At 40.3% G+C, this 20,159-nt stretch overlaps 1 protein-coding gene across 1 annotated transcript in view; it reads right to left on the reverse strand.

Annotated features, from left to right (window-relative positions):
- Nucleotides 1-1,342: 1,342 nt before the first annotated feature.
- Nucleotides 1,343-20,159, reverse strand: part of tbc1d9 (TBC1 domain family, member 9 (with GRAM domain)) — a 31,231-nt gene continuing 12,414 nt past the window's right edge. Inside the window, exons 3-21 of the mRNA XM_074629327.1 lie at nt 18,555-18,673; nt 16,713-16,941; nt 15,014-15,275; nt 14,209-14,416; nt 12,888-13,094; nt 12,580-12,744; nt 12,060-12,210; nt 9,483-9,697; nt 9,263-9,380; nt 8,899-9,184; nt 8,627-8,756; nt 7,573-7,671; nt 6,740-6,808; nt 6,267-6,507; nt 6,042-6,107; nt 5,241-5,327; nt 4,214-4,282; nt 3,265-3,368; nt 1,343-3,163 (exon numbers count right to left, since the gene is read on the reverse strand). Coding sequence (XP_074485428.1) covers nt 2,357-3,163; nt 3,265-3,368; nt 4,214-4,282; nt 5,241-5,327; nt 6,042-6,107; nt 6,267-6,507; nt 6,740-6,808; nt 7,573-7,671; nt 8,627-8,756; nt 8,899-9,184; nt 9,263-9,380; nt 9,483-9,697; nt 12,060-12,210; nt 12,580-12,744; nt 12,888-13,094; nt 14,209-14,416; nt 15,014-15,275; nt 16,713-16,941; nt 18,555-18,673 — 3,632 coding nt within the window. The 3' untranslated portion in view covers nt 1,343-2,356. The remainder of the gene's footprint in view (nt 3,164-3,264; nt 3,369-4,213; nt 4,283-5,240; nt 5,328-6,041; nt 6,108-6,266; nt 6,508-6,739; nt 6,809-7,572; nt 7,672-8,626; nt 8,757-8,898; nt 9,185-9,262; nt 9,381-9,482; nt 9,698-12,059; nt 12,211-12,579; nt 12,745-12,887; nt 13,095-14,208; nt 14,417-15,013; nt 15,276-16,712; nt 16,942-18,554; nt 18,674-20,159) is intronic.

Genomic DNA, 20,159 nt, shown 5'->3' on the forward strand with positions numbered 1-20,159 from the left:
TTATTCACAGCATTTGTAATCATCTCACCTGTTAGTTAGTTATGATGACATGGTACAGGAGAAAGTCTTCAGCTCTGGTAAACTATGGTAAGCTAAGCTCCGGTGGTCTGTAGTCATGGTAACACAGAGACAGCTACTACTGTAAATAATATACCATTACTCTGATCTTCCATACATTTATCTTTTAGCAGAAATAATGAACTGACTACTGTTTCACATCTTCTATTTTCCACCCTGATGGTCGCTGTGTTTACACACCGTGTCATAGCGGTAGCATGTAGCTAACCCGTTAGCATGTAGCTACATGCTAACGGGTTAGCTACATGCTACCGGGTTAGCTTTGTATCTCCATGTAAACAGAGCCATCTGCTCTCAGCTGTCTGCTCTCAGCTATCTGCTCTCAGCTGTCTGCTCTCCTCTGGGATGATTCTGTCGGTCATTTCTCACAGATGGATCTGTAAAGACAGACGTAAAACAGAGTGTATGTTTACGGTTTACAGAGTTGATGCATGAGGTAAACACTGAGCTAACTAACAGAGATATAAACAGCATTATTTACCTGAGAGAAACCGTCAGGAGAACCTGGAGTCTGGACCGCAGATGTTGATCATGTGTCGCCGATTTCTGATCAGATTCCTCCGGTAACGTGCGCTGGGTGAAGTTTCTGGTTTCAGAAATCAGCACTTTTGGAAATGGGCTGAAACAGAGGTTATAGAGACATGCTGGAATGCATGATCTGATTGTTTTTTTGAAAAAAAAACTTCAGAGACATGGTTTGGAGGTGTCTGAGACCTATAATAACTAGTTTAAATGGAGTATAATATGTGACCTTTAAGATTTGTTTAGTTCTTTCACCACTTTATAACAAAAAGTCACATTTTGTTTGTTGTTGATCATTTCGTTTTGTGTCAAATCTGCAAAGTAACTCTAGTTTTACCCTCCCCTGAAATTTAATGGAGTATAAGTATAAAGTAACATTAAAAAATGAAATAGTGAAATTAAGTTCAAGTACCTTAAAAATGCACTTAGTTACATTGAATCACTGCACTAGTCACATTTTTAAGTGCAAGTGACTGTCTAGTGTGAGTGCCAGTAAGAAATATTGAAGTTATTGTAAAGCACCAACTTAAGGTTTTGTAAATAACAAGTTAATCTAGTTTAAAAAAAAACAAAGGATAATGCAATTCTTGCATCTGTGAAATCATATTTTACTGTTAAAATTCATGTCTCTAGGAAATGAACGATTGGTAGCATCACTGATCTTCCACCAGATGGCAGTAACACTGTGTGCTCGGTCATATCGTGGCACTCGGTCTGATTAAATCAATGAAAAAGGCTTGAGGCGTTGTTCTGTGCAGCATCGAATCAATCATACTGTAACTTTAATTAGATGGAGTGATACACAATGCATCGGAATCCAGAGTAATAACACCTGGACATTTAAAATAAAAAAATATTCACATAAAAACATGTTGAAAACAGCAACATAAAAAAATATACAGAGCAAAAAAAGGTTAAAACATGTAAAAAGAAAAAAAGGCCATATATGTAATACATTAGTGGATCACATTATGTTGTAAACATAAAGAAAGTGCAGGCTTTTCATATAAAAGCATTTTTTAGTGTAATCATTTCTTAGGACACATGAATTCCTTAACCATCAGGTGTGAGTGGTTTTCTTTTGAATTAAATAAGTTGATTGCGATTATCAATAAAACACGCCGGAGCAATTATTGGGAATATTTTGGGGCGTGAATGTTCAGGAAGTCATAGATGTGTGGGTGTGCAAAAGAGAAGCATTTCAAGCAATAGTCAAAATTACATAATAATACATGAAAATTCACTTTATCATTGAATTTTCACGGCTTTGTTTTGTATTTGTCCGTATTGTCATTCGATCAGAAACTAAAAATGTTTCGTGATTAACAGCAAATTAAAATTGTAACGCAAGGAAGCGACAGTTTGACCGGATATAATGTTAGGTGATCGTAGGTACGTAGACTATCAATATCCCAGTTTAGAACTGTACTGTATCTGTGGACTTTACATCTAAATAGCCTAAGAGTACAATAGTAACACCTATGCATAATGTCTTATAAAGTACAGCTACTACATGTACACACTGATTTCATCTGAGCAAACCTTAATATTAATGTCCTGCTTCCTCCTAGCTGGACAGAATCTAGTGATTGTTATAATAAAAGTCTTTCACATCTGGTAAAATACATCGCTAAGAGCAGTTTTTGGTCACATTCATTCGTATCGTACACATAAACTGACCTTCATTGTCCTCTAAAACTCACCGAGACATTTTTACACGACTGATATTTCCCTTTTAAAAAGTCTGTGTGAAATCTCAGCCGGATAGCGAGATCTCATAGTCACTTGTTGACAGCAGGGGGCGCCCGACGTTCTTTGCGTTTGTTATGCGAGCCGCCGCCTCCACTGGCATCTCAAAGTAATGCACCAGGGCCTGCTCGGTGAGCACGGAGGCCAGGAACTGCTCGAACGTGATGGCCCAGTCTTTATCGATGCTCGTGCTGTGAGGCAGCCCCCTGTCGAGGGGTGCGCCGCCGTGAGGCCGGTTACTTCGTTCGCCGCCCGAGCCGTTGTCGCTGCGCACCAGCACCGTATCGTCTGCAATGTCCTCGCACTGCAGCTTCTCATCCAGCTCATGGGAGCCTGCGCTGAGCACGGAGTAGGATGACATTGAAGTGTCATCTTTGGTTTCATCATCCGAGATGAGCATGGCGGATGACGTGCCCGTGTCTTTGGGAGAAGAGTCCTCCAGCTTGATGTCCTGCATAGGTGGCAGCTGCTCGCTCTCTTCGTCCCCCTTCTCCTCCTCACTGGGGCTTGGCTTGTTCTCCAGACCTGCAGGGTCAAAGCCGTCACCCTGACCCCGCTGCTGCTGGAACACGTCATCGAGCACGGCCTCCTGGCTGGTTATGGGGTCTGTGGCGTCTCTTGTACTCATGCTCAGCTCGGATTTACCCTCCATGTTGTTGTGGTCCTTCCTGACGGAGGAGGAGAAGAGCTTTCCCACCTCTCCCATCTCCAGCAGCAGACTGGTGACGGTCGCTGTGGCGTGATAGAGCTCCTGTTCTGCAACATCCTCACTGAACATGCTGTAGAGGGTCTTGCAAAGCTCGATAAACTGGCTCTGGAGGAAAAAACACAAGAGTTCAGTTACACCTACTGTAACTGCTGAGTTTCTTATGCACATACTGTATATAACAGCAGATACAGAGGGTGAAGTCTTACCTGATTCAGCTTGGGGAGGTCTTTTGTGTTTTCTAGTTTAGGTTTTGACTCCTGGTGCCACAGTTTCAGGTAATGGCGATATTCAGGAGTGTTCAGTTTCTTCACTGTAAGATGGACAAATAATGTGTTATTAATAATAATAATAATAATAATCTTTATTGTCCACAAATGTGGAAATTTGCCTTCAGCTTCACAGGTTGGTTAAAACACATCATAGTAAATCCTAATACATACAATAAATAGCACAACATGCACAGTATAGACAACAATAACGGAGAACCCAGTGTGATAATTGTCTTTACAAATTTAGCAAAATTATTGCATTTGGTATGAAAGACTTTTTGTAAGTGTTGGCTGCTGCGGCAGATCTACAGTATAGCGTCTTCTCGAGGGCAGTTTTATAAATTCTTTAAAAAGGGGATGAACAGGATCAGACACAATTTGTCGGGCTTTTTGTTTTACCTGCGTTTCATATATCCATCCCAGTTGTTTTTGCACTTTCCCAATAATTTTACCAGTCATGTTTGTAATTCTGGATAGTCTGTTTTTGTTCCTAGCCCCAGGTGCCCATACCACGTACACATATTGACTCATATTTTGTTTTTAAAAAAGCATGAAGGTGCAACCAGCGTCTGCTTTTTTCTGTATTGCGATTAAAGACTTTACGATATAGGCGTGGAGCTGATGGATAAATCCTGTCTTCACATGTTTCAGACATACTGGAGGAAATACGATTTTTTTCAATTGAACGGATGACTTTACAAACACTATGAATTGTGTTTTTCTTGGCTGCCAATAGAGACTAAATGCAATGTCACACACAGATGGTTTTCTATTTGAATGAGACTAAGCATTCTGTTACTAATTTTAGACCAATGGGATTATGTAGTGTGATGTATTAGATCTATAAATTCAGGCGTTTATATTCCTTTTGCAATATGCTGCTTACCTTTTTCAGTCTTAAATGTAACTCTGACAAAGCCGTCATCCTTCTCACTTCTGCACTTTGAGTCGTGACCTGAGGAGAAAGGATCAAACATCAAGTTAAAATAGTTAAATTATCCAATTCAATAGCTAGACTGAAATTTCAGTGCCCATCTTTTAGCAGCAGCATCTATATTCTGAATGCAAGCATATTATATTAAACATATACTGTATTTTCTACATACTGCAGGTTTTTGATCATCCAGTAAACACAGAGTCCTGCTCCACTTGTGTAACATTATATCATCAGAGCCTTATAAAAGTTTAATTGCCCAAACAACAGCTTTCAGATCAACAGGAGGAGTTTGAGGCAGTTTCTAGCACTTCTGCATATTCAACACAGGAGGATATTCCTGCAGGCGTGTGTCTCACACACATAATTTAACTTGTGTAAACATTTGTTTTTGTGCTTTCATCACTGTCAGTGTGCACAATGCAGGCTGTATGCAATGTCTGCTGTTTCAAGGTTAATACCACCACACTTTCCCCAGCAAATCACATGACATGCCCAAAACCACAAAAACAGATTTCACTTTCAAGTGCTTAATATTATAAATAATAAAAACAACAACAAATGACTCAGCTAAATAACTGAAGGGATAATGTCATTTTCACCCTTATTTTACTTGCTTTTTGAATTGTTTTTGATACGTGCATGTACGACATCTTTATTATGCAAAGGGAGGAATTTTTTGTTTTCTGTTTTTGTATCTATTTATTAAGTAATTTCCTTTTTCATCTATAACCTCTCTGATTTCTATCTTCAGGTTATAAAGTTGGGGTGGGGGGGTGTTGTGGTTGGGTAAGGTGTTTAACAAAATGTCACCATGGCGAGAAGGGGGTTGGAAAAATTGGGGCACCCTGTACGGTGTGGGGACATTACAATGTTGCATGTTGATATATGGTTATATTATATCATAGTGTGCTTATGGAAAGTATGTAATCAAAGCAACACAAATTTGATCACAAAAAAACTAATCTGAGGTTCTTACCGATGGATGTTTCTGGAGTGATGTCTTCAAAGAAGTACTGAGTGGCCTCAAAAGCAGAGTCGGGCTCTTCAGGTTCATGAGTGATTTCTGGGAGCAAAGAAATTAGGTAAATTGAACTCGGCTTGTGAAAACATCATGTGAACCTTTCTTTGTCATTTTATAATTCATTTTATTAGGGCTACAACTACAACAATTATTTCCATTGTCGATTATTTCTCCATTAATTAATATAAAATATAGATGACGTCCTTTTTTCTTAAAATAATTACTCAAACCGATTAATTGATTATCAAAATAGTTGGCAATTAATTTAATAGTTGACAACTAATCGATTAATCATTGCAGCACAACATTTGATCGCAAATTTCAATTTTAGTCAAAGTTACTTTTGATAAATTCCCTTCTAAATATACATTTATCAGATTTATACATATATCAGATTATATAAAAAAAATCATATCAAAAAGAATTGTGTGACACTAGGCTCATCACTTTTTCAAAATGTTAATAAAAGTCAAACCTAATTATTCATTAAGTTGAGGACTGAATTTAAAATACAGTGAATACTTTAAAAAGTTTCATTTTCCGTCAGTTATCTCCTTTAAAAGAAAAAGCATCCCGACGAAGGTAATCCTGAGAAAGATTTGCGCGGTGAAGTGAGACAAAGAGCTCAACATTTTCTCTCGCAACATGTTCCACTGAGCCACCTCTTTTCTGTACAGCTAATAATCCTGCTCCACTGAAGTTAAGTATTTTCTGTAGTGTCCTAAAGACAACAGTTCTGCATCGATGCACACTCACCAGGTATGACATGCATCTTGTAGAGGAGCTTCAGCTTCTCAATGAGGTCCCCGTGATACAGGACACCTAAAACACAGACAAGCTTTAGAGACCCGACACATCTGAACTGCTTCTAAATGCGACACATCATCTTGGATAAAATACTTAAATCAGAATCATGACAGCGTGAAACATCAACTTGTCAACTGATCCCCTATGTTACAAACCACATCTTACTCTACTTACCCAGGCCATTGATGAACTCCCGAAAATTGATGAGGGCATCTCCGTTTTGGTCAAGGAGACGGAAGAAGCGCAGCGCCAGGGGGTCAGAGTGGGTGCCGTTGGCCCAGGGGAACAGCAGGTTGAACAGGCCTTTGAACTGCTCCACGTCGATGCGGTACTGCTCCAGGTAGGGCAGGCTGGGGTCGTGGCGCTCTGTGGGGTTGCTGCTGCCGCCCCAGTAACAGCTGGTCAGGTGCTCCGCCTGAAGACAGGGTTGTAAAATATCATATGCAAATCAATACGAATAGCTTATGGAGCTGGAGCACTAATGTCAAGATTTCCAGGCTATTATTTCTTTTCTCTCTAGAGACCAAATGACTGCTCGACTTAATGTCTATATCTCACTTTTATCATGGTGGCAGTAACAGTAGATGTTAGCAAGAGGTACACGAATTACAAAGTCCCACAACATGACTATGTAAGCTGTAACTCACCTTGAAGAGCACATAGAGCTCCTCCAGCTCGTCAATACTGAAGGCAGTCTCTGTTATAATAGTCCTGACCTGAAAACATAATATAATTACATTAATGTTAAGTGTGAAGAGAGAGCAGAGTATCTAATCATGACAAGAATGTTGTTCATTGCGTTTCAAAGCTCAAATCTAATTTGACCTAAGAGACTTCTGAAGTTATCATGTTGCCTGATCACTGTTCTGCTATCTGCACAACCAGGTTGAGTAACAACATTATAGTAAATACACAGACAATATTAAACTTTCACAAAGGCTGCGTCAAAACTTCAACACTAACATGCAATTTGGTACGCTAAAACAGTGCGTGATGTATATTAGTATGTCTGAAACCCTAGTATGAAACCAATAGTACGCGAATTACATACTATTTGCGGTGAAATATTACAATATGCAACACTGGACACTACGGTGGCACAAGTATCCCACAATGCAACGTGGTAGTGAAGACAACATTCATAACAGACGTCGACCGACAGCTCTGTAACATCAATAACGCTTCAAGTATAAGATTTCACTTTGCTAGGCGTAATATATATTATTAATTAGTTCAGACTTTGATTCTCACAAATCGTCATTTTGGTCACGAGGTTGGCACAGGTTACCATGGTTACGTGACTCCAACCGGCAAGGAGGCTTGGCGCATCATAAAAGATACATACTAATGTTTATTTACACAAAAGTATGTTGAACGATAGTACACATATTGAGTATGTGGTGCATAGTGTGCGATTGCGGACGAAGCCAAATATTTGCCTTGTTACAGTATTAATAAGACTAAGTCAGTGGGCGCTTACCACGTTGCGTTTAGTTGTATCTTCAATGGTTTGGATGACCCTCAGTCTCTGTTTGAAACGCATCTGTTCAATCACATCTGAACGGATTGAACCAAATTTCTGACACAAAAGGAGACAAACAGAGAGAAATATAAGTGAACCCAGCTGTGGTATTATTGTCACAGTGGAAACAACAAGGATGGCTGGACTAATAAAAAATACATCCTTTAAGAAAAACTGAAACAATAACATATTGCCTGGGTAAAAAAAACTAATAAAAATAAATGAACAAATTAATTTCAGTTTTAGTTTTTTAGCTAAAATATATCACTACTGAAAAAAGGAGACAGCAACAACAAATCTCATGACATTGAACCACTAACAGTCTTGACATTCCAGGAGACGGCGCTATGATGCAATTTCTTCACTAAAGTAGCGCAAAGATTAAACATTAAACATTATGGCCATTCTTACAGTTCTCCAACCATGTATTTTGTATGTATATGTAGCTACATACTTCTGAGACATTATACCTGGCCCTAACAACAAACAGCTACAACAAACAAACTAAAAATAATGGTAGTAAACCTGTAAGTGTACTAAACCTTTCTGAAAAACTAAAACTGAACTAAAACCAGCAAACGAACTCTGAAAAGTAACTAAAACTAAATGTATAAAAACTAAAACTAAACCTTTCTGAAAAAAACTGAAACTAAACTAAAACCAGCAAACGCACTCTGAAAATTAACTAAAACTAAAATGAAATAATAACTAATTGAAAATTCAAAACTATTATAACCTTGAGCTGGAGACAGCTGCATGATTTGGAGCAGACAGCTGGGCTTCCCAGTGAGATACCTTTTAAAGTTAAATTGAATTTAAATCAAATAAACTGAAACTGAACTTAATTGAAAGCTGTAACATCACAGCTTCCTTGAAAAACGAAAATGGATGACATAATTCCATTAGGAGGCACTTGATAAATGTCAGATTTGTACTTTCTCGCTGCACGTCTCAAGACCAAACATAGATGAGGACACAGGTTTACATAATCATTATCATCCCGGTTAAATACCTCGTAGGAGCTGCGGGCCAGTTTAAAGATGTCGACCTCTGGATGCGGTTCTCCGTTGTCTGTCAGTAGGGAGTGCAGGTGGGGGATGGGAGGGAGGGTGCTGTCCTTATTGGTGACACTGTCCAAGTATCTGCAACACACAAATCAAGAACTCTTTCAGGCTCGTTGGATACAAATATCTGATAAATGGTGAAATCGTTTTTAGGTTTTTAGAGTAGAGTGGAGAAGAATGATAAAAGAACACTCTAAATATTCTGAATCTAGACCCTTACCTGCCCAGTACGGTCATGGCCTCACCGTCGTCCTTGCAGTCCAGCAGCTGGTGGATGTTGGCATGCAGCACGGAGAGCGCCAGCTGAAAGATGACCTTGATGCCGTCGTAGAAGAAGCAGTCCACCACCACCACTGCGCTCTCGAAGGGCATGACCGACAGGAAGAGGGTGAGGAACCAGGAGAGGGAAATCGTGGAGATGACCCCGAGGTCCTGCATGCAGTCGTACAGCTGAGGAACGTACTCGCGGGCGAGCTCCTCGAACACCCCCTGATCGACGAGGGCTCCTGGTGGAAAAAAAGAGGATGTTAAACAAACGGAAAACTGTCAACCAAACACCCTAAAATACAGAAGCACATACTGACCTACGACCCTGGTGTTGTAGTAGTCAGGCAGCATCCTCTCACAGAGCGCCACAAGCAGCCAGAAAGCCTCTTCTTCTTTGGCGTAGAGCAGCAACACTGATGTCACGATATTCATCGCCTTTGGTGTCGAGGGAGAGAAGAGTAACAATTCATGTTTTGTCAAGGACTGCGAGGTTTCTGCCAGTTCATGTCAAAATCTAAACAAGAGGAGTGTGCGTACCTGACAGTATCCGATGTTGGGGTTTCTGAATGCGTAGGCTGTGAGGACCCTGCGGAGGGCAGCGATGCCCATCTCGTTCTGAAAGGCCGGGTGCTCGGGGAGAGAGCGGTGCAGGTCCCTCTCTATCTCCTCAGTCGCCAGGTTGTATTTGCCCATCGACTTCTCCACCAGATCTTCGTAGTAACCGGGGTGGGTGGCCATCTCGTTGATCGCCCCTATGAAAAACACGTGAGATTTAAAGCTTCTCTGTCAGATCTCCTCAAGATAACTGACTACATGCAAAGCTGTCATTAAATACTTAAATCCTATGAGATAGATCAACTTTTATGGACAATCATGGGATTAATCGCGATTCAATATTTTAATTGATTGAAATTATTTTTTAAATATCATGGGTATCGTCAGTGCCGGTATGTCGCAACATTACTACATATAGTCAGCAGCCTGACAAGGAGAAATATTAGACTCCACTAGCTCCCTCTAAACACAACTTTACAATCCTTATTGTCGCATCGTGGATGTCTTATTTCGGTATCTTTGTATTATACAGAGCATCTTCTGATTTCAAGAGAGCATTGAAACTATAAGGTTTGAATTTTTAAATAGTAAAAACATTGGAAATGTTAAAAAATGCAAAATGATTGAGGCAAAATGTTGAGTCAACATGCACTGTAACACCAAAGGTCACATCACTCCTTGTTCAAGGTTTTCCTCAGCACAGTTATCCACATACCTAACCTACTTATTAAGCTCACCAAACTGGTTTTTACACCCTTCGTTCTAAAAATAAAAAGATACCAATTAGGTAAACAACTGAATGTTTTAAATAAGTATGCCAATTGTTTTTGTTGTAGGAGATTCGTGTAGGGAAAACTCCTTTCATAAGATGCATGTGAGGGTGACACAGGTGAACACTATGCGGCTATGACGACTGCCAGGTGAGCCATAAGTGGGTCACTGGGGAGAGAAGGAGGAGCTGTTAGTAACCTAGTTTGTTCAGGTGAAGATGAGTACAAGCTGCTGCATGACTGCGCCTGTACACAGGGAAGTCTGGAGCTGGTGCATACCTGAATACGCAGCATGTTGTTAAAGAATGGGAGTCACAAGATACAGCTCCTCTGTAGAGACTGCAGGTAATGGAAAGTTTCCATTCAGCTAATGTTTGGTGGCTACTAGGTTTTAAAATGATGTGTTCAAACACTCATGGAAAATAATACATGCATATGAAAGCGTTTTTATGAGCCGTTTCACACAAATTCAAGTGAGATCATTTTTTTTTTTACTTCAAGCAAAACTCCAAACCTCATTTACTCCAGATATTAAAAATAACTTCGGTCACATCAGCAAGATCATTATTGAATTCTCTGTTCATGTAAGTGCATGACAAGGTAGCTTTTCTCTGAGTATTTACAGTAGTGGTATTAAAATGTACCCTGATATAACATTTAAAATCAACTAATTTAGAGTGTATATAGTCAGCAGACATTAATAATGGGAACACGTTTTAGTCGTAGCCCTAATTGTTTTCTAAAGTAACTTTGCGCATTTGCACGCTGTTTATTATAATATATATGACGTTTAGTATAAAAACATATCATTGAAAATATACAGCTGTATGTTCATCTTTGGGGTACTGTGTCGTTAAAGCTGCCTTCACATGATAAGAAATTTGCTCTTCGCTCACCGCGAGGTAGGGCACAGAGCCTTGCAGAGGCAAAGCGCAGCACAGGTATAATATGACCATCAGAAAGTGCGCAAGGAACAAATTCACTGTTGCTAGGCGACAACAACAGCTGCAGCTGTTATCACACTGGTTGCGCTTCGAAAAGGTCAGCGGCAAACATTGTCAAAGTTGAAATAATTTGAACTTTGAGCGCAGCGCATGGTGGAAATTTCGAACGGTGTGCCACACCAAGGGTAGCATCGGTAGTGTTCTTGGACTCTCCTCTCGGCGCCTAAGCTGGTGGTTCTTAACCTAGCGGTCAGGACCCTCCAGAAGGAGTCCCTAAAAATATATAATATATATATATATATATTATATATTTTTTGATATATGATAAATATATAATATATATATTTTTTTTTGCTTTTTTTCTTGTGAAATACTATAAACTTTACCTCTTTAGGGGTCTAAAAACCCTTCAAAAGAAACACTCACTTCAGTTGAGTGGCTGAAAAGTGACAAAGCATTCATCATTTTAAATAAATGCTTTAGCTTATATTCAAATCTTGCCTCAGGCACCACCTAGGCTAGAGTCGGTACTAAATGTGTCATAAATAAAGTGGTAAATTAATCTTTACCATGTGTTCATGCAGGCTGCAGCACAGGAAAAGCTTTCGTTTTTCAGTATTCATGTCTCACATGGGCTATTATCCTGTTCCTACATTGTGTATTTGTCTACAGGGTGTCTGCAGTTAAATTACACCTGCGTAAAATATGTGTCATGAGGTGTTATGATCAAGAGTGAGCACGTAGTATGCACGGTGCGGTCTCATTAGGTGCAGTGTGTACGAAGGAATCATTCAGTTCTGTATGCACTGTGTGTGTTTACAGTATCTCCCTGAACATTTGCTCACCAGAGAAGAGCAGCCAGAGATCTCCTCTCATGTTCTCAGGAATCCCCTTGAGGACCAGCTCCTTCGTCTTCTCTGTGCGGTACATACACACTCCCTGTCCGTACTCTGCAAAGTGGTTCTTCCACGCCTGCTCCTTCAGGAACTCCTTCGCCTGAGCAAAGAGGGGAAAACAATTTCATGAGATGCAGTAGCTCAAGTACAATGACTGTAATCTTTTTTTCTTGCACACTCCACATAGCATGAATACTGTAATATTCTATAATACAGAGTCACAGTCCCATTGCATTGAGCTCAAGAACAGGCTCCTGCTAGGCTCCTGTTAGCTGCAATCCTCCATGCAGCATAATATCCGTGCAGTGGAATGATGTGAAAATGGTAATCATGGAAAGGCAAGCAAAAAATGTACAACGTATATTACAAGACAGAAGCAGAACGAATGAGTGTGTTACTAAGTGCCGTGCCATGTTCGACAAGTTCAAATACTTTTAATTGTACTCAACAAAAGGAGCATTTAACTCACCAGTTTGGGATTGAACTCTTCGGGTGAGCGGCGGCGGTACATGGTCATGAGGGCTTGTGTGGCGGTGGGCACGCTGCTGTCGTTTAGGTTGAACGTACGCTCGCCTTCTGAGCTCAAACTGTGCTGTGGGCTGCTGGAGAGCAGAGACCCCTGCTGGGAGTAAACCTGGAGAGGACAGACATCATATTCAAGAGCTTTTAAATGGACACAGTCGCCACCAATGTTCACAATTATTCACATTATTTTATAAATGTTACATTTATTTAATGTAAACTAGGTATTTACAAAACAAAAGAATTTTTTTTTACCTCGTCGTCTGAGCTGTTGAGGCTGCCGGTGAGCTCCCTCTCTAGGTATATCTTGGAGGTGGTCTGCTGCAGGAAGTCAGAAATCCTCTGGACCAGGAAGTCTCGGTCCTTCAGATTAGCGAACAGGAATGTCATCCGATTCTTGGTGCTGATGGAGAGCGGGCTGGGCAACACGTTGGAGCTGTCTGCCTTCTCCACGATGGTCACCTAAAAGAACGACGGGGAACATTCACAATCTCAGTTAGTAATAAATGACAAGCAGCCATATCCATGAAATGAGTCAGAAATAGGAATTCTCATTTAAAAGAACAGTGTGTAACTGTTACTATTAGTACGTACTGCAGCTGCCCTTATAAAGTACTTATTGTTGCATGCAGTATGAATACAATTGGGACATACTGCTTTGTCATAACATGGCACCTTGGACTTTGACCTTCTTGCTCATATATCCGCTGAACAGAGGACTGTGGGTCAGAAGAGTCAGAAAAGCATGCTGGCTGCAAAATGTGATCAGATGTAGTAGGATATCCTGGTATTTTTATGTATCATAGTATGTCAAACATGGCAGTGACATTTTCTGGCATACTAAATAGTAGGTAGTATGGGCAAAGAGTATAGAAACAAAGAGACGAAACTCTGGTGTTTTTTTGACACCAACAGCCGCTGCCGCCATTTTGGACTGAAAACACCTATTTTATTTATAATATGTTTATTGTTCAACACAGGCCATTTTGGTAGAATATGACAATGACATTTTTGTACTTTTGTACAGCACTTTTTAGGCAGACTTTTTACTGGCGTGTCGCGTTCAGTCCAAAATGGCGGAAGCGTAGCTTTGCTGCTGGGCGATGATGTGGCAATGGAACGAACAATTGACTTTCATTTCATGGCAATATACGGTCTTTGGTAGGGTTATTGGAACGCACAGATAATGTGAGGCTGCAGTTACTTCCTGTTTACATAATTGATTGCTTGTGATTGGATGGCGCTGCTGTAACCTAGCAACCAATTTACACATTTACCAGCTACAGTAATACATTCCGTACGTTTTAATGGTTCAAGGCGATTTAGCAAATGACTACCGTTAAATGGAAACTAGCGAGTATTTACTTTGTGTACTTTCATTTGCAGTGACAACAACCCTCTACCAGACAACATTATCAAACACAGTCACATGTTGTCTCAGCGGTTTACTTCAGCTGATGACTGCTGTTTAGACCGAGGTGCTGACTTTATCTTTTCCAATTATTGTAACTCTTACTATTAAATCTACCATCTTACAAGCTGTTAATGAAACAGACATTTAGACGGACCAACTTGCCTCTCGTAGCGGGATAATGAGGCTGCACAGCGTCTCTTCCTTGCTGGTGAAGCAGATGTAGTTGGTGGAAACGAACATCTGTCCCAGGATGTGCATCTTGTTGAAGGGGGTCCACAGGGTGCAGTCTGTGTGTCCGTCCAGTTTTTCATCTTTGGGCAGACGGAAGAGCGCTCGGTAACACTCGCTCTTAGCTCTCGCATCCAAATCCCTGAAGGATGAAAAATGCAGAGTCATATTAGATGACAGATTTTTGTAAATATGCTTGATTTGACACAGTCAAAAAAGTGATATACCACAATATAATTACTCTAATGCAAAATAATACCTGTTGTATAGTATAGTTTAGTATACCCTGTTAAATTTACAACACCAGTCCAGTGGATAGTTTCATTTCCTCATGTTACACAATTTTGACACAGACAATGAAGCATCTGTGCAGATACAGTGAAGTGTTGTGCAAGAGCAGTCAGACTGCAGTGAAAACAAACCATGCTTACATAAAATGTGTTGACCAAGCAAAAATGGGATATTGAGGCCATCCTTAAGGGCTTGCAGAGAGTTCAACAGCACAATACCCTGTTATTTCCTAACACACGTGTGTCGTGCTTTTGCAGTTGAACTGTAAAATCTAAACTTGCAACACTGTTTTAGACTTTCTGCCTCTGTCGTTAAGTGTCTGGATAACCAACTGCTCTACCAACCATAACACATTAATGTTCAATCGACTGCATGTCATAAACATGTTTAAACGGCATTAATTATTGATGAGCATAAGCGTTCCCGCTCCACATCAGCTCTTTCTCACCTCTTGAGGGCCGACACCTTCTTGGGCGACTTCTTCTTGAGCTTGGGCAGCGAGCGGTCCTGCTCGAAGCCTTTGTTGTCCAGGAGCTGACGCATGGCGATGTTGGCCAGCTGCTCCGCCAGCTTAAAGGTCTCGTTGATGTTGAGGAAGACGGAGAAGTAGTGCTCGTTGATGCGGGTGCTCACTTTGATCGCGTCAGGCATCAGGAGGGTGGCATTCTTCTCCAGCTGGGTGATATCGGCCCAACGCACCACCAGTTTGGCTGACAATTACAAAAAGACATTAAGGTAGAGACATTAGTACATATTGACCAGATAAGAAAAAACAATGGACTTAAGTGCCTTGCATCATTTTAGTATTCTTGCTTGTTTCTCAAGGTGAAACCATTTGCAAGTCTTGAACTATTTGATGTATGGTTAAGATGTTGGTGTGGAACAACTTACTGCAATATAACTTGTGGTAATAGTTTGGGGTCTCAAATAAATACAGCCTTGAAAAAAAGATTAATGCCAGATTTAGTTAGGTCAGGGGGGCCCAAATTTTTCCCTTGGAGGGCTAAAACTGGAACTCAATGGTGGGCCACGGGCCAAAAGTGTTTTTGCCCAAAACTGCATGTGATTTTCATAAAGTGGGCATGTCTGTAAAGGGGAGATCCGTGGGTACTCATAGAACTCATTTTCATTCACATATCTTGAGGTCAGAGGTCAAGGAACCTGTTTGAAAATGGCCATGCCAGTTTTTCCTCGCCAAAAGTGAGTCTAACTTTGGAGCGTTATTTAGCATTCTTCCCGACAAGCTAACATGACACGTTGGTACCAATGGATTCCTTGTGTTTTTATAGTTTCATATGATACCAGTACCTTCTTGATAACCGAACCTGCTACAGCCTTCAAAAGACAATAAAGTTGGTCAGGATCGCTGGCGATCCCGCCGGCCTTTTAATAAAAAAATAAATAAGAAAAATTAGTTAACATCTGGCGGGCCAAATCGAACCGGATAGTGGGCCACTTTGGGCAGCGCCGATATAGATATTCACAAAAGACTCCAATAACTCTCCAAATCAAAACTCCAAAATGATCTACTGTTCATACCACAACAAATGGGAGAGAGAATCGGTCACAGAGTTAGTTAAGGAAGATATATAATATGGGGGTAAGTCAGACGAAGGCCACATATTTTGTAACTCCAAAGTTTAAATGTACACAAAGGGGTTCTCAGGGATAAAACCAATGCAGTGTGGTAAAAAATAGATTATTGTTTTCATCTCATCTGGGCTTGTCTGTTAACTTTATCACATTGGCAAAGTTGCTAAAAAGATAATGTGAATATTTGGAACAGAAGCAGATTGCTGTTTTCTGCCTGGGCAAAATCTCAGATAAGTTGACACAGGATGAATCTCTCTTTAAAATGCTTTTTGCAACTAGTAAAATAAATAAATGTCCGCAAGCAAACCAAGGAAGAGTATCTTAGCCCTACTTTAAGACTACAATATGAGCAATATGTAAAATACTAGAAAAATGAACCATATATATACTGTGCCTCTAAGCTGTCATTGAAAGATCCTGTTGCTGTACAGTTATTGTCTTGCCCATATCAACCCACCAATTCTGCCTAATGACATTGACAAAGGTAAAGTTGGGTAAAAAAAAGATATCAGTATAGGTAATAGATAAAGACACATAAATAGTGAATATCCAACCTTCTTTTCCTAGTAAGTAGGAGTAGAAGCAGAGGTGGTTGATGCTGAGGTAGAGCCATCCCTGTCGCGGCACCATGCCCTTCCAGAAGCTGCAGGAGTAATAGTTGACAAGCTTCTCCTCCTCTGGCATCCCAAACAGCTTACGAAACTTGGCGCTGGCCTCCTTGAACTTGTCCGTGTCGTCGTCCTCTTTGACATCGTGGTTCTTGTTGTACTCCGCGATGATGCCCTGAGGCGAGAAGGAAAGACACAGAAAGAGGAAATGAGCTGGAACATGAAACATTAGGATTGTAAAGCGAGGAGCAGCAGTTGTCTATGTGATGTTTTAAATTACAAATTCCACATGGTTATATGCATCGAGCATGGGCTACTACAGTTTAGAGTACTTCATTGCCAGCAGTAATCTGGCAAAACCTTTTTCAGGAGTAGATGAGAACTGTTTAAAGGTGCAGTTGTGGCCTTCTCTACTCTTCTCTTTAAATTGAAAAAGACTGCACCACCATCTCGCGGCTGCACGGTGGTACAGTGGTTAGCACTGGCGCCTCACAGCTAGAGGGTTGCAGGTTCGAATCCGGCTTGGGACCCTTCTGTGTGGAGTTTGCATGTTCTCCCCGTGTTAGCGTGGGTTTTCTCCGGGTACTCCGGTTTCCTCCCACAGTCCAAAGACATGCAGGTTAGGTTAATTGTGGACTCTAAATTGCCCGTAGGTGTGAGTGTGAGCGTGAATGGTTGTCTGTCTCTATGTGTCAGCCCTGCGATGGACTGGCGACCTGTCCAGGGTGTACCCTGCCTTCGCCCAATGTCGGCTGGGATCGGCTCCAGCCCCCCCGCGACCCCTAACGGGATAAGCGGTTGCAGATGGATGGATGATGCACCACCATCTCATAAACGTTGGCTGGAGGATGTTAAAGCACACCTTAAACTCAAGCAGCTAAATCACAACACTCAAACCAGAAGGTTTACTAAGATCGGGCAACCTTTTCTGTTCCATTTTCAAAATTGGACAGGTCCTCTTTAATGTGTACGATATCACGATGTATTTTTTTCCTCTCTTTCCTGTCTTTTCTTTTATTCTCTCTTGAAAATTACACAAAAAAATATTAAAAAAAACTTAAAAAAAATGTTTTAACTTAATCTAAAAACTAAAATATTTGAATAAATTCAACATTGTTAAATAAACATTTTTATTATTGTGTTACAGTATGAGCATTATACTGATAATGAATTTAACTAGATAAAGTGTTTTAATATCAGACTTTTTGTTACAATCTTAAAACTGTTTACATTTCTTTAATGTCTGTAATTAATTTCCAGGATAATTGAAACTTGCACTTCAGCTCATAAACTTTGTCTTTAGATGCCACCATGCTCTTGCGAGTGCCGGATTGGTACTATGAATGTGCGACTCAACAGAGATGAGAAGGAAGTGAGATGGCTATTTTTTACCACTTGTCTTCGGGCAAGTAAGTTGCTAGATTTACTAGCCCAACATTTTACTTGCACCTGAGTGGTGGATATGTTTATGTCTATACATACTGTATATATACAGTATATTACTTGTTCTGCTCCGTGGTGGTTACTAGACAAAGCCTGATGATAAAAGATCAAAAAGTTCCTCTGTTAAATAAAATTTATTGGAGAGCTATCAGTTTATTGTTTTATCCACTACCTGTAAACGCTCTACACTCTGACTGTCCGGGAACAACAAATAGAATAAACCAAAACAATGTCCATCATTTCCACCTATAATGAAAAACAATCGCCTCACTATTTCACACGGGACATTTTGGATTTAGTCCAAACATCACATTACATTTTTGATAGGACAGAACGAGTAGTTACCTGGACTTTTCCTTTGACAAAGGTGGTAATGTCATTCTCATTCTCAAAGATGGAGAGCGTCTGCAGCAGGTTATGCTCCAGCCACTCCCAGTGCTCGGTGATCTCTTTACGGGAGGTTCCTGCAGAGAAAAGTCAGAGCACTCAGACACTGGGTTCACACGGGGGAAGCATGATGGTGTAATGTTTCAGAAATAACTGGCACTATAGTTACGATCTAGCACTGGGCCACACATGAATTAATGGGAAAATTACCATGCAAAATGAGAGATATTGAGTTATTTTGTATTCTTTAACAGTGAGTTGGGAGATCATCTTTAACTGGAGGACGGGCTAGTCAAATTTCAAGAGTAAAATTAAATGAATATCTTCTAAACAGCAACACTATAACGACCATGTTACTGTTATCAGTGAGGTCAAAACTGTTTGTTTTTTTGCTGCTGCAGGAGAAACTGATCGCAGTAATGGCTGCCACTGTGGACCATTATCCCTCAGCACTGCTGCAAACAGCCCTTCAGTGAGTGCACATTCACTGAATTAGCCACGTCTGCCAGACTGCTCCACTCTCCTCTATCCCTGGGTGGAGAGGGAGGGGAGCTGGGGAGCAATTGCCATTTCAAAGTCAGGCTAGTCTTCTGTAGGCCTCCATTTCAGAGAGGGAGCACAAATAGTGCTCATTTCATATACACATTTAGTAGGGAACAGATGTATTAATTACATGGCTGCACATATACCCAAACAAACTCATCTTACAGCAGTTTGATCCTAACAATCTTATCAAGCATCATCCTGATTCATTGGCTTTTTATCGCCTCTCAACTACCACATATATGCAAATAAAGCACAGCAAATATCACTGGTTCAAGCTTCTCAAATATGGATGTAACTAATAATTATTTTCATTGTCAATTAATCTGACGATTATTTTCCCAGATTAATTGATTAGTGGTTTGGTCTCTAAAATGTCAGAAAATGGTGAAAAATGTCAATCAGTGTTTCCCAAAGCCCAAGATGACATCCTCAAATGTCTTGTTTTGTCCATAACTCAAAGATATTCAGTTTACTGTCATAGAGGAGTAAAGAAACCAGAAAATACTCACATTTAAGAAGCTGGAATCAGAGAATTTTTCCTTTTTTTTCTTAAAAACATATTTAATCGCAATTAATTGTATGATTGTCTATAGTTAATCGCGATTAATCGCAAATTAATCTCAATTTGTATCTGTTCAAAATGTACCTTAAAGAGAGATCTGTCAAGTATTTAATACTCTCATCAACATGGGAGTGGGCAAATATGCTGCTTTATGCAAATGTATGTATATATTTATTACTGGAAATCAATTAACAAGACAAAACAATGACAAATATTGTCCAAAAACCCTCACAGGTACTGCATTTAGCATAAAAAAATATGCTCACTCAAGTCCAACAGGCAACAACAGCTGTCAGTGTGCTGACTTGACTATGACTTGCCCCAAACTGCATGCGATTATCATTAAATGGGCATGTCCGTAAAGGGGAGACTCGTGGGTACCCATAGACCTCATTTTCATTTACACATCTTGAGGTCAGAGGTCAAGGAACCCCTTTGAAAATGGTCACGTCAGT

This window comes from Sebastes fasciatus, chromosome 3 (assembly GCF_043250625.1).
Source record: "Sebastes fasciatus isolate fSebFas1 chromosome 3, fSebFas1.pri, whole genome shotgun sequence".
Classification (NCBI taxonomy): Eukaryota; Metazoa; Chordata; class Actinopteri; order Perciformes; family Sebastidae; genus Sebastes; species Sebastes fasciatus.